The sequence below is a fragment of the Trypanosoma cruzi genome, genomic scaffold, assembly GCF_000209065.1.
Source record: "Trypanosoma cruzi strain CL Brener 1047053516763 genomic scaffold, whole genome shotgun sequence".
Classification (NCBI taxonomy): domain Eukaryota; phylum Euglenozoa; class Kinetoplastea; order Trypanosomatida; family Trypanosomatidae; genus Trypanosoma; species Trypanosoma cruzi.
Window position 1 is genome coordinate 99,248 of NW_001849543.1, and position 13,553 is coordinate 112,800.

Below are 13,553 nucleotides of genomic sequence, written 5' to 3' on the forward strand. Positions count from 1 at the left end.
CAAAGTGTGAAGCTGCTTGTTCACACTATCCACGCACACGGAGTCAGATTATGATCGTGAAGGAAGGTGGCCCCTGGTAGTGGCTGGATGTCAAATCCCAGTCATGACCATGGGGGCATCGCGAACTACGAAGCTTCTCGGCATGGATCTCGATCCACGACTGACGCTAAATGTGGCGGCCACCAAGCAATGCGCTGCTACTTCGCAACGGATATCGCAGCTACGCTGCATAGCGCACAAAGAGGCGGGACCATCTCCACATGACCTACGCACGTTCGTCATTGGATACGGTGCTTCCAAATTACGCTATGGCAGCGAGCTCATATGGGCAGTAGCGACGGATTCAGCGAAGAATGAGATGCAGAAGACGTACGCAACCCTAGCACGCATTGTCAGCGGAGTTCCGAGCACTGTTGACCCGGAATCCGCGCTACTGGAGGCTAATATGCCGCCGCTCCACGTCCTTTGCCTGCGCGCGCGGCTCTCAATATTTGAGAACACACGCGCATGTCAGATGGACTGGATGCGGAGACCCCCGCCTGAGCCACCGCCTCGCGCCGGTTTCCGCATCTCGCCATTATCTCGGGACGAGCTATATGCCTTCGTAGACGCATACACAAAGGACTATGGCATCACTGAGAGCTCACCACGCGAAGAGCGGTTCTTTCGCAGCTCCATTCCTCCCTGGCTTGCGGCCTCCGCTCACCGGGTCACCATCGGTGTGGAACTTCCGATAGACCACTCAATAACTGACGAAGAAGAGCTGATACGGGAAAAGCGCAGAGTCAGCGAAGAGGCTATGGCGCTGCACCGCCATCGTTCGTGGATACTTGCGACCGATGGCGGTGTCGACGTTCCCAAGTCAGCAGGGGTTGGAATACTGCTTTCATCCCTCAACTCATCGGAGATAATAGAAAAGGCCAGCATAAACTGCGGTGCACGCCCATGCAGCTACAGGACGGAATCCCGTGCACTGCTTCTAGCCCTAGAGAAGCTGATGATTCCTCGTATCCGCCACAGGCGTAAAACCCTGCTTGTGGTTACGGACAGTCAGTCTCTTCTAGCGGCTCTAAACAAGGGCCCGCTCAGTCAGACAGACTGGACGGAGGATCAGATCTGGCAGCGTCTCTTAACACTGACGCGTGCTGGCTGGTCCGTGCACCTGCAGTTTTGTTACGGACATTGTGGAGTACATGCTAACGAGCTTGCAGATCAGTATGCGACGCAGACTATGGAAAGTGGACAATACACGGAGCAAGGAATCGCACCTTTATGGCACACGGATCTGCTGACATGTTTTACTACCCAGCTCACCAACAAGTGGCGTAGTACCCTTCGTCAAGACACTCATCGCTACTTGCTTTGCGGCACAAGGCCATCAGATCTCAGCGGTAAGGACCTGATCACTCAGGAAGTTCTACACCGTCAGGAACTGGTTCACCTCGCAAGGGCAAGGTGCGGGGAATCTGAGCTCTGGGGCCGACTATACTGGGCCGTGAGAGATTGCACGAACCAATGCCGATTCTGCAACATCTCACCGGAACAGTCTGCATATATGCGCTCTAACAACGATCCAACTGCACCGGGGACGGACACTGTTCCCCCGTCGGCGAGGGAGGAAGACGTCTCTCCAGTAAGGAGACGGACCCTCACACGCCGTCGGAAGGAGAAATGTCCGCACTGTGATTCCACATTGACGGGATTCTCGGGTCTCGTCAGTCACTCGTCGGTCATTTCATCCGGAACATCCTCCACCGCTTCCCGAGCTCAAATGTGATTTCTGTGACATGGTTTTCCCCACACGGAGAAGCACCGCACAGCACAGAAGTCGCTGCGCACACAACCCAGACGCCACACGGCATCGGAACAGCAGTGCCAGGAGGCGATCTCTGCTGCCGCAGGATCAGCCAGCTTCCACAAGCACGCCAATCGGCCCGCAGGAAACCTTGCACCATCTGCTTCTAGAATGTCCAGGCACCTTGGCTGTGCGCCAACGGCTGGGCATTGAACAGGACCTTCGCCTCGGAAAGTTCTCTCAATGGCAGTTGCTTCATAGCAGGAAACTTTTGTCGTTGCTCGACCACCTCTTCGGCACTCAGATGGCACTGTATAGCTAGACGCGCTGGTAAGAGTAGAAAAAAAAAAAAAAAAAAAAAAAAAAAAAAAACCGTGCAGTGCAACCGTGCCGGCGGCCGGGTGCTGCAGAGCAGCGGCGACTACCGCATGGCCGGCCTGCCCTCCGTGAGCGTGGTGCCGTGCGACGGCTGTGCGGCCGCGGTGGCGTGCTTTGATGCGCTGACGGCGTCGTTCTCTGACTGCGTGTGCAGCTGCCGTGCCGGCGGCTTGGGCGAGGCGTGCCTGCCGTTCGACGTGCCGCCTGCGAGGTCCGGTGGCGGTGGTGGCGATGCGCAAGGCTGCGTGAGTGGCGTGACGCTGACGGAGTCGGTGACGGTTGGTGGCGGGCGTGCGACGGCGTGCTTCGACTCGGTGGTGTTCAGCGGACCGATCACTGTGGCGGTGGACCTGCGCTCGATGGACGCGTTTGCTGACGCACTGAACGTGACGCTGCGCCACTGCGTGCTTGTGGGCGGTGCGCGGCTGCGGATTGGCGGCCTCAGCGAGAGCACGGCGCGCCTGACGCCGTACGCCCTCGTCAACATGACGAATGTAACGTCGATGGAGGGCACGATCGTGCTGCATGGCGCGATGCCGCCGAACTCGAGTGTGCTGCTGGCGAACTCAACGCTGCGTGCGACGGTTGGCGGGTCGCAGTACGTGCCGACTACCCGTGGCCACGAGGAATTTCGGTACGGCCCCGCGCTTGTCCTGGACGGCGTCCGGCTGCTGTCGACGCGTTTTGTCATGACGCGGTCGACTCTGGTGTGTGGCGGGGGTTCGTGCGCTGCGATCCTCGTGGAGCGCGGTCTCGGCGTGAACCTGTCCAGCGTATTCTACATGGACAACTGCGCCGTCAATTCGCAGATGCACGTAATGTACGCTCTTGCGTCGGACCTGCGTGTTGGCGGCGGCTCCGTGTTCTCCATACAGAACAGCTCGTGGAGTGCGCCGAGCACCGAATATTACAGGGGCGCGTGTGTGTTTGGGGACGTTGTGGTGGATGGCGGCAGCGTGCTGCAGATTGTGTCCAGCACTTTCCGTCTTGGCTTTGCCATGCTCATTGCAACCACGCTGACCGTGGCTGACGGCAGCTGGCTGGTGCACCGCGACAACGAGGTCCGCACCGCCTACGTTGTGTATGTGGCCAATAAAAATGGCGTGGCGTTCCGGGATCGGAGTGTGTGGTCGATACTTGACAACAAATTCACGTGCGGCTCGTACTCGTCGACCATCGCACGCATGACAAGCAACTGGTCACCACCATCCGACGCGCGCCCGATCATCTACGGCGTCTGCAACGAGGCAAAGGGCTCTCCTGTGACGGATTACAGAAGCGAACTCAATGTTGTGGCGCCCGTGAGGGTGTTGGACTGTGGTGAGTGTACCGTGGACGCCGTGTGCTTCCCTGCGAGGACGAGCAGCATCAGCGGCTGCGAGTGTGTGTGCGCTGCTGGCGGCTACGGTGACACGTGTCTACCAGCTGCTGTTCCGGACGGCCTTGGGCCGCTCCCGCTCCCCGAAGCGGACAACACGGAGGTCCGCTGCGTGCACGGTGGCAGCATCAGCTCCGTGGACTATCCTGATCTCGGTGTGCGTGGTCTGTGCTTCGTCAACGTGACCTTCACCGCCGCGATTGTGCTGGACCTGTCGTATTTCGACGCACCACAACAGACACTCAACATCACGCTGCTGCAGTGCGTCCTTGTGGGCCTGTCGATCAAGGGGAGTGGTGCATGCGTGCACGTGAGCGTGACATCCTCGATGCTGGATGCCGGAGTGTTGGTGTTTCAGGGTGATTTTGGCGTGAGCTCCCAAATACTGGTGGTGGGCAGTACGATTGCGACGATGTCGGGCCATGCCATTTTATTTGTGAAGTTTACTCTCAGTGCTAATGTGACGCTGCTGCTGCTCGACAACTACATCGAGGGGAACTGTTACGCAATTTATTTCTCCGCTGCTGTTGTTATTGATGGTGGCGGGATCATTGTGAAGGGAAATACGCTGAGCGCAACGAAGGATGATGACGGTTTGGAATCATCTGTTTGCGTTTACGCTGTTGAACTGGACAATGGCGGCTACTTTGACGTGGAGAACAACACGATGAGAGCCGTTAATGGCATTTTTTTTTTTTGGGAAACCACCGTGAGGTCCGCGGGGCTGCTGCGAGTGGCGGACTGCACCTTTGTTGACATCGCACTGATTTTTGAATCTTCGCTGGTGCATTTTGACGGCTCTGTGACACTCGAGGGAGGTGCGCAGTGGCGTGTGGAGGGCAACAAAATGGGGGCAGCCTCAGTAATAGGTCTGCCAAAATCCTGGCACAAAATTGATCTGTCGGACAGCGGCACTACTGTGGCGCTTGCAAACAACCGTCAGGTGGACTCCAGATTGCCCCTTTTAAATTTTTTTCCATCGAGCATTGTCGTGACGTCACCCGCGCGGTTTGTGGTGGGGTGCAACCTGCAGGGGGATGAGGAGGTGTTGTACAACGGCGTGTTTCCGGTGGGCGTGTTGGTGTTCGGGTGTGGCACGTGCAACGAGGACGCGGCGTGCTACATGCCCGGGACGGAGTCGGTGGACCGCGGCTCGTGCTCGTGCAGCTGCAGGGACGGATGGCATGGCGCGTCGTGTCTTCCCCTCGAGGTGCCCGACACGGTTGTGCCGCCCGTGGCGGAGAGAGCCGTCGACGGCGACACGAGCTGCGTGGTGAACCAGACGCTGACGAACCTCACGCTGAAAATATGGAAGACGCACCACTGCTACGCGGGTGTGACATTCAGCGGCGTGGGTGTTGCGCTGACTTTTTTCCTTAACAGTATGCCGCTGCATCTCCCCATCAACATCACGTTCACCGGGTGCACATTCCGTGACGGAGCCGCGCTGCAGTTTGTCGGGGGTGCTGGGGCGGCCGAGTCAGCCGGCGTCCTGATCCGCGTGAGCCAGACGGTGATGCGGTCCTCTGTTGTTGTGTTTGCACTTGCCCTTCCGCAGCACTGCGACGTTGCCGTCACGGACGTTGACGCAGTGCAGTTTTCTATTCTCTTTTGGCCTGACACTGTGAGCAAAAGATTGAGCGTAGTGACGCTGGACAACGTCGAGTTGACTGCGTCCTCGCTTTTGGTCAGCAACGTTAATGCGCATGCATCAAAGTATGGTGGGTTCGGTTTGTACTCTATTGGGACGCTGAAGCTGGTGGGTGGCAGCTCACTGTACGTGCGGTACTGCAGCTTTGATGGGTACACACACCTGTTCCACGTAAATATCCTCAGTGTACGCGATCACTCTGTTTTTGCGCTGCTCAACAACACGATGTCCTCCGGGACAAGCCTCCTGTATCAGTGCCTAGACATTAGTGTGTCGGAACACAGCGTGTTGCGCGTGGTGGGGAACAGCGGTTTTGTGTCCTGCGCCATCTTTGTAGACGACTCGTGGACCGTCCAGGAGTCAAGCTGGTTGGATTGGCGTGACAACGACGTGGGAGTGGGTGCGATGTTCCAGGAATCCGAATCCACTTTTCTTGTCATTGACGACAGCAGTGTGGTGACGCTGACGGGCTGCAGGATGGGCTCGACGGGGTTGTCGGTATCCTTGCTGAAGCGGGCTGGGGCCGGCTACCGTTTTGTTGCTGGGTGTCTGACGGTCGCGGGACGTGTGGTGACGACGGCGGCAGAACTGGAGCTTAACGGAATCACCGACGTGACGACTGTTGCCGCGTGCGGGGAGTGCACGAAGGACGGCGACTGCTTTGCTCCGCTGACGACGGCTGTCAGCGACTGCAAGTGCCAGTGCGCTGCTGGAGGGCACGGCGATGCGTGTGTCCCGGCGCCTGTGCCTGCTGGCCCGCCAGCGCCACTGACACCGCCAACACCACCGCCACCGCCGGTTGGTGAGTGCATCAGCGACATGGTGTACCCCGAGGTGGCGCAGGCTGTGGGCAGCGGGCTGTCGTGGCTGTGCTACCGCAACGTGACTTTCAGCGGGGGCGGCATGAGTCTGACTGTGCTGGTCGGGGCGATGACGGGCGGCGTGGCGAATGTCACGTTCGATGGATGCACGTGGAGGGACGGCGCCGTGCTGGTGCTGTTGGGCAACGTGCACGCCGCTGTGGGGTCGCTGCACATCGTCGTCACTGGCAGCACCCTTAGTGAGGCGCTGCTCAGCCCGGAGGGTGTGTTTCCACCGCGCACGAACATCACGATCAGCGGGAACCGCTTCACGGTCACGAGGCTGATCCGTCGGCCGGGATTGGAACTTGGGAGGCCGTCGTGCGTTGCGATGATTGGACTGGTGATCAGCAACAATTCCGCGGTGGTTCTGAGTGGCAATGTGTTTCAGACCGAGATGGCATCGTCATGCGCCATTCACGTCGTTGGATCTGCGCTGAGGGTGTCGTGGCACTCCGTGTTTGCTGTGATGGGCAACAGGTTTTATATGGACGGCGAAGAAAGTACTCTGATATGTGTTGAAGGGTCTAGCCATTCTTCGTCACTGATTGTGCTGAACAACTCTGCCGTGGTGGTCCGGGGCAATCTTGTGTCGAGGCCGGTGAATTACGTCATTTTTGTTTGTTGGGCATTACGTGTGGAGTCCCAGTCATCTGTTGTTTTTTATGGCAACGACATGCAGGGAAGCTTGATTGTGTTTTATTCAACTTTTTCTTCCTACATCTACTACAACTCCTGGCTGCAGTTGAGCGGCAACATTTGCCGTGAATCCCCATCGGATACCTTTGCTGTTTTGAGTCCCCCAGCAAATCTCCGCGACTCCACGGTGTCTGTTTCTGGCAACCAAGTCATGTCCAGCAAGGGAATGACCAAAGCAGTGTGGATATTTTTAGGGACAAGCGATCGTACAAACGGAGAGATTGTGGCTGCGTGCAATACTGTGAACGGTGAGGAGGAGGCGAACTACTTTATTCCGTCCGTGTACAATGCCACCATCCTGACCTGCAGCGACCCATGCACTCTCGCGGCGTCGTGCTTCCCCGCGTACACGACGACGGCCTCGAGTGATGGCTGCGCCTGCACGTGCGCTGAGGGCGGCCACGGCGATGCGTGTCTGCCCGTCGCTGTCCCCGAGCCACCGAGCACCGACGGCGCCGACTTGTGCGTGCGGGACGTGCGTGTGGATGTGGAGGTGAACGCCGGTTTCGGGACGTCGGTGGCGTGCTACGTTGGTGTGACCTTTGCGGCGGATGTCGTGGTGGACGTGGAGTCGATGTCAGGGAGCGTGCGCAACGTGACGCTGGCGAACTGCGCGTTTTTGGGCGGAGCGAGCCTGTACGTTGTTGGGTGGCGGTTCGACCCGCCTGCTGGACAGCGCGCCGATGTTTTGGTGAGCGGGCTTGAGTCGCGCTCTGGCGGCGGCGTGGTGGTGGCGAACCGATTTCCGCCGGGCTCGCGCGTCACTGTGGTGGACTCGGTGCTGATTGCGGAGAAGCGCGTTGTGTATCGCGGCGCCTACGACCTTGGCGACGCCTCCGCGTGCCTCGTGGTACACAGCGTGAATCTGACTAGGAGCGTGCTGACCATTGCGCGCACGCATGTGGCGGCGGTGTTCCGCGACGCTGTTGGCGTGTTGTTGGTTGGCAGCGTGGCGCTGTCGTCGCGCGGTGCACTGTACGTGGACGGGCTGTCGATGCAGACGGCGCTTGGGCTGTGCGTGTCGGTGGAGGGCGGTGTTGCGGCCAGCGGCGGCTCCGTGGTGGCGTTTGTTGACAGTGACTTTCTGCTGTGCAAGCACGCGGTGTCTGTGCGTGGGGCTGTGAGCGTGTCGGGCTCCGCTGTGGCGCTTGTGCGAAACGAATTTTCGTCGACGGAGGACCACGCGGTGGCGTTTTATTCGACGGTGAGCCTGGCCGGTGGGTCGATGCTGCTGGCGAAGGACAACGTGCACGACGGCGCCTCGAGGGAGATGCTCTACGCCGCTGGCGCCGTGACCGCTGCTGGGAGCACGCTGAGCTTTGTGCGCAACCGAGCGCTGCTGCCACGGATGCTGTCGGTGAGCCTGTCGCTTGCGGCTGGGGCGCATTTGAGGGTGGCGTGCAACGGCGCTGGTGGCCGTGTCCTGTCGACGGCGGAGGAGTATGCTGCGGCTGGTTTTGGCGACGCTGGGAGCATCGACGTTGCTGGGTGCGACGCCTGCGACCGGGACACGCACTGCTACGCGCCAGGGACTGCGTCTGCGAGCATGAGGAACGGTGTGTGCGTGTGCGTGTGCGGCAGCGGCGGGCACGGCGAGGTGTGCGTGCCTGTGGGAGCTCTCGCACTGCCGCCCGCTGTGGGCACTGCGTCGAGTGTGTTCTTCCGCGAGGGCGTGACGGTGCGGTCGGTGTTCGTTGTGCCTGCCGGTGCAAGCGAGGTGACGCTGCGCCATGTTGTGCTGGACGGCGTGAGTCTTGTGCTCTACGTGCCGTGGATGGCGCGGGACGGCGTGCGGATCGTTGTGCAGAACGTGTCGCTGCTGAACGGCGCCGTGCTGTACGTGATGGGCGGTGGAGCGTTGCGCGGTGCGGTCGCGGCGGGGAGCGACGAGGGCGGGCCGGTGGAGCTGTCCGTGTGCGACGTGGAGGCGTTGAACGGTGCGCTTGTGCTGACCGGCACGTTTCCTGCGGGGTCCGTGCTGACGATGACGGACTCCCTGCTGGTTGCCGCGAGGCCGACGCCGCTTGTGTACCTTCCCGGCTCGCAGTCCTCGCCGTACGCACCGGTGCTTGTGCTGTCGGGCCTGCGGCTCATGCGGTCCGTGCTGGTTGTGTCTGGCGTTGCCCTCGTGACCGTGATGACTGGTGGGCGGACGGTGGTGGTGGACGGCGCGGTGCTGGAGCTTGTCGGTGGCGGTGTCGCGCTGGACGCGGCTGTGCTCGGTGGCGAATATGCGTTGTACGCGAGTGCGCGCGTGGTTGCCTCGGGGGGCGCTGTGCTGCGCGTGTCGGGGAGCCAGGCGTACGCCGCGCATGGGTTGGTGTTCGGCAGCGGGGTGGAGACCAACGCGTCCGCCGTCGTGGTGAATGACAACGCCGGTGTGCTGACGGATGGTGCGCTGCTGGTGCTGCGGGGGTCGGCGTCGTTCGTGTCCGGGTCGTGGCTTTCGGTGCGCGGCAACAGCATCAGCGGCAGGCTCCTGTCGCTGCCGTCGTACCCGCGCAGTGCGGACCTCGTGCAGAGCACGCTGACGCTCCATGGGAACGCCGGCAGTGGGTCCGTCGTGATGGACGGCACCGTTGCGCTTGGGGGTGCCGGCCGAAATTTCGTCGTAGGGTGCCTGACGCTCAACGGGCAGGCGCTGCAGCCGATGGACTACAGGTCCGCCGGCATCATCGGGGAATTTCGCCCCGTGGCGTGTGGCGTGTGCGATGCCGACGTGCACTGCTTTGGTGCTGCGACGAGGGCGATGTCGGGGTCGTGCGGCTGCCGCTGTGCTGAGGGCGGGTACGGGCGCGACTGCCTGCCGGTGTACCTGCCGCACGTGGACGGGTGCAACCGCACGCCTGCCCTGCCGCTGCTGAGCCACACGGCGACGCTGACGGAGACGCGCAGCCTGACTTCAACATGGACTTCAACATGGACGCCGAGTCTGAGCACGACGCACTACAGTTCGACGCCGTACGGGCCGACGGAGACGCTGCAGGTGACGGAGACGGTGGCGCTGTCGCCCACGCGGACCCCCACAGCGTCGGTGAGCGGCACGCTGTGGTGGAGCGACGTGGCGTGCCCGACGCTCGCTGTGACGACGACGGCGGTTGGAGGAGGCCTCACGCAGAACGACATTCGCGGCGGTGGAAGCGTCGTCCCGACGCGGCTGATGGTGGCGCTGCCGCCGCCGTTTCGGTGGGCATGCGACCCGCAACCCGGCACGCACCTGAGCTTCGTGCCGGTGTCGACGGCACAGTCGCGCGGGTTCGGTGGTCCGTGGGGAGCGATGCTGAGCAACGCGACGTGGATGCGCAACGCGACGAATCCTTTCACCGTCCTGGAGCTGGCTGTGCCCATCCATCGCGATTACTTCATTGGTGCCGACGAGACGATAGTCATTCGCTGCGACGCTGCGGCAGTGTCCGGCGGCTGCAAGGGTGTGCTGCTTGGGTCCTTCACGATCAGGTCGAACACGCTGCCCGCCGCGGCCAGCGCCCTCTCGGCGATCACCGGCGTTGTTGCGGGTGCGGCGGCTGTTGCCGTGGTGGTGACCGGCGGGCTCGGCTCCGTCCTGGAGATGCAGGCGCTCGGCGTGTTTGCGAGGATGCCATGCGCCTCGGCGCAGGAGCGTGCGAGCACCGTTGCGCTGCCGTACTTCCTGTCGGTGTTCGCTGCCCTTGACCCGCTGTGGATGGTGGTGGGCAACGCGCTGCTTGCCGCTGCGTTCGGGTGCGTGCACTGCGGTGTGACGGCGGCCTTCCAGCGGTGGCGCGGCGTGGACGCGGCGAGTGCGTGGGCGGCGATGCGCTTCCCGAGCCTGACGTACGTTGTGGCGCACGCGATGCACCTCGGCATTTTCTTTGGCTCCGTGCTTGCACTGGCGATGCCCGACGCCCGCGTGCGGCACCGCGTGATTGGTGCCGTTGGCGTGCTGTACGGTGTGGCGTTCCCTGCTGGCGTGTGCTACTTGATTGCTCGCCACGTGGGCGCGAGCTTCACGAGGTACTGGCAGTTTTCGAGGAAGCCGCTGCACGAGCGCCTGCTGTACCCCGTCGGGTATTGGCACCCTGCGGCGCAGCAGCGGATGTACGGCGGCCTGCTGACGAACATGAGGGGCAGCCGCGCGTACTGGTGCGTGTTCCAGCTGTCGGTGCTGTGCGTGGTGGGTCTGATTGCTGCTTTGCACCCGCCCGTGGGAGGCTGCCACGTCCTGTACTTCTGCATGGCGGCTGTTCTGCTTGCGGGCGCGGGCGTGGTTGCCTTCACGAACATGATGCGCTCTGCCTTCCTGACGGTGATGCACACTGCGGGCTTTGTGCTCCTTGCGGCGCTGTGCCTGGTGAGCGCGGCGAACCATCTTGCGCCGAGCGACGGCGGTGCGAGGGCGTACGCGGCGATCGTGCTGCTGCTGACGACTGTGCTGCTTGTGGTCACTGTGTACGGCGTCGTTGTGTGGTACGCGGAGGACTGCCACTGGCAGGAGCTGCGCGAGCCGCGGCGTGGCGGGCTGGAGGCGCTGCTGCGCGATGACGAGGAGAGTGACGAGAACACGCAGAAGCCGCACGAAATGACGTTATCGTCGTACGCTTCAGGCACCACCGGCGCGTCGTCGTACCGACCACCCGCACCGCCGTTGCAGCCTATGGCTGGTGACACCCGCTCAGACGTCCTGAGCCCGCTGGACCGTGCATCCAGTGCGAGCCGTATGATCGATTACGCTGCCATGTGACGTGTAACACGCGGAATTAGTGACTATGCGATGTTGAGAGGCCACGGCTGTGCTGCGCCCCACAGCCAGCCATCGTTAACAGCACCGATAGTGTTGTTGATTGTTGTTTCTATCGATTTGTTTCTTTTTTGAGCGGGTGCTTCCAGGAGTTTTTCCCGTTCCACGCTGACTGTGTGGAAGGGGATTGAGTTGTCGCTCTTGTTGCTCCTGATGTCATGTTGTACCGGACTGTAATTTCATGGAGTTGCGTGCGAGGAACTCAACGCTCATTTTGTGCAATGGAGGAAGGATTCAGCGAACCGCCTAGCGGAATTAATGAATCGCAGCTCTGCCTTATCGTGGGTTTGCATGCAGGGGGCATGAACTTTTGCAGGAGCAAAGCGGCGACAGAGTAGCAGCAGGTCTCCAAGTTTTCAGGAACGTCTTCGAGCGGGGTTGCGTATTGAGGCACGACGCATTGTCGTAATTCCGGCCTGCCATGGTGTGGCGAGTGCACAGGGTGATCCATTTTCTTAGCGGCGGAAGCGACGGACAAGGCCCTCCCAGTCACGTTCCACACTTGCCCTCGAGCGCACCGCATTCCACCGGCAAGGGATATCGTCGCGGATTGGCCACGCTGGTACGGGGATGCCCACACGAGGAATTGCTTCTTTTCCCAATTTCTTCCGGCCGTGCGAAATTCATGCACCACAGCAGACACAGAGGGATTTGGCGTTAGCATGGAGAGTGCGATATTTACCGGGACTTTTTCCACGGCAGCGTGCGCCCATGCACCTACTCGTCGAACCGTGGAGGCACGCGAACACATGTCGACGGTTCTGGATCACCTGGTGACTCACATTGTGGACGTACCATTTTTTCTTGCCCGCCGCGCCGAGGAGCGCGCACACGGATGCAGCTTGTCCTTGGCCACTGCGGCGTGTCCAGGAACGAAGCTTGTGATGCGAAATCCGAGAAGGCGTCTGATCTCTCGCAGCCCACAGACACATGGAGCACCGGCATCGTCGCATTGGCCGAAAGTATTAATCGTGCCCGACAGCTCAAGCCAGAGGCTCGCCGCTCCGCCGTAAGAGGCGACTGGGAACCCACGCGCACGGACCCCACCCTCACTCGTGGGGAAGAGGCTGCACTGGCCCGCCTCCGCAGCGGAGTTTCCCACACAATACGGATGGCTGCTACGACCACTGCGGCCCGCCATCCCACGCACATGCTGTTGGTGCGGCTCGGATGCCGCACAGCAGACACGCAAAGAACTTTGCACGGAAGCGCCGCCTCCTCCCGCTGGACCCACCCCGCCACGATCCGACGGCCGGCAGACTGTCCGGTGTGCGGAAGGCACTGCAGCTACCGTACTGGTGTTGTGGCGCACATGGTTGACGCCCAGGGCATGACGCGCCCCCAGGAGCTGCGGGAATTCAACTTTCCCGATGAGTCGGAACCGCCAGAAATCCCACCGGAACCAACACCCGCCACTTGAGCGGGGACGAGAGCGAGGGACGGCACGCCGATCGCACCTCCGCTGCAGACCGCACAGCCCAGGCCGAAGTCACTCTCATGCATTTTCCGCACGGCGTCGTAGGGCAAGCCGGAATCGTGTTTCATCTTCGGCACTTACACAAGCAAGAGTTCCCCCGACAAATAGGGGGCGTTGCCAGGAATATGGCGGTGTGACGGCATGCACCCCGTTCGAATGCATGTACAGTGCGAATTGAGGGCTCAAGCAAAAGCGGGACCACTGTCCCGCATACGAGCACACGAACGCTCCAGAACAGAGCCACAGTCGGCACCGAAGAGGGAAGCACTTTGTAAACGCTTTTAATGTGACGGGCAGGCGGGCAATGCCGGGGGTTGACCACCCACACACGGCACAAACACCCGACAGCAAGAAATTCGTGACACTAAAAATGGGGATTAAATAACCACGCGCTGCAAAGCCCGAACCTCCGCATGAAGAACATCAAGCCCACACAGAAACCCCGTCCCCGCGCAGGAGAATGCCACCGAGAAAGAGCGCAGCGCGTGCCTAAAATGGCAAGCACACATGCGTTGGTGAACGTCACGCTGTCGCCGGT

General features: G+C 61.2%; 1 protein-coding gene and 1 pseudogene across 1 annotated transcript, besides 3 other annotated features; both read left to right on the forward strand.

Moving 5' to 3' along the window:
* Positions 1 to 2,167: a mobile genetic element.
* Positions 1 to 13,553: part of a sequence feature (areas not merged during assembly with more than two copies in the genome that could not be assigned to a particular haplotype) that runs on past the window's edge.
* Positions 2,136 to 2,167: a microsatellite.
* Positions 2,167 to 11,481, forward strand: Tc00.1047053510481.20 (annotated as a pseudogene).
* Tc00.1047053510481.30 (hypothetical protein, conserved) lies at positions 12,374 to 12,958 on the forward strand (the record flags this gene model as incomplete). The annotated part of the gene is made up of 1 exon (XM_806674.1): positions 12,374 to 12,958. One exon carries the CDS (start codon positions 12,374 to 12,376, stop codon positions 12,956 to 12,958), a length of 585 nt encoding a protein of 194 aa, XP_811767.1.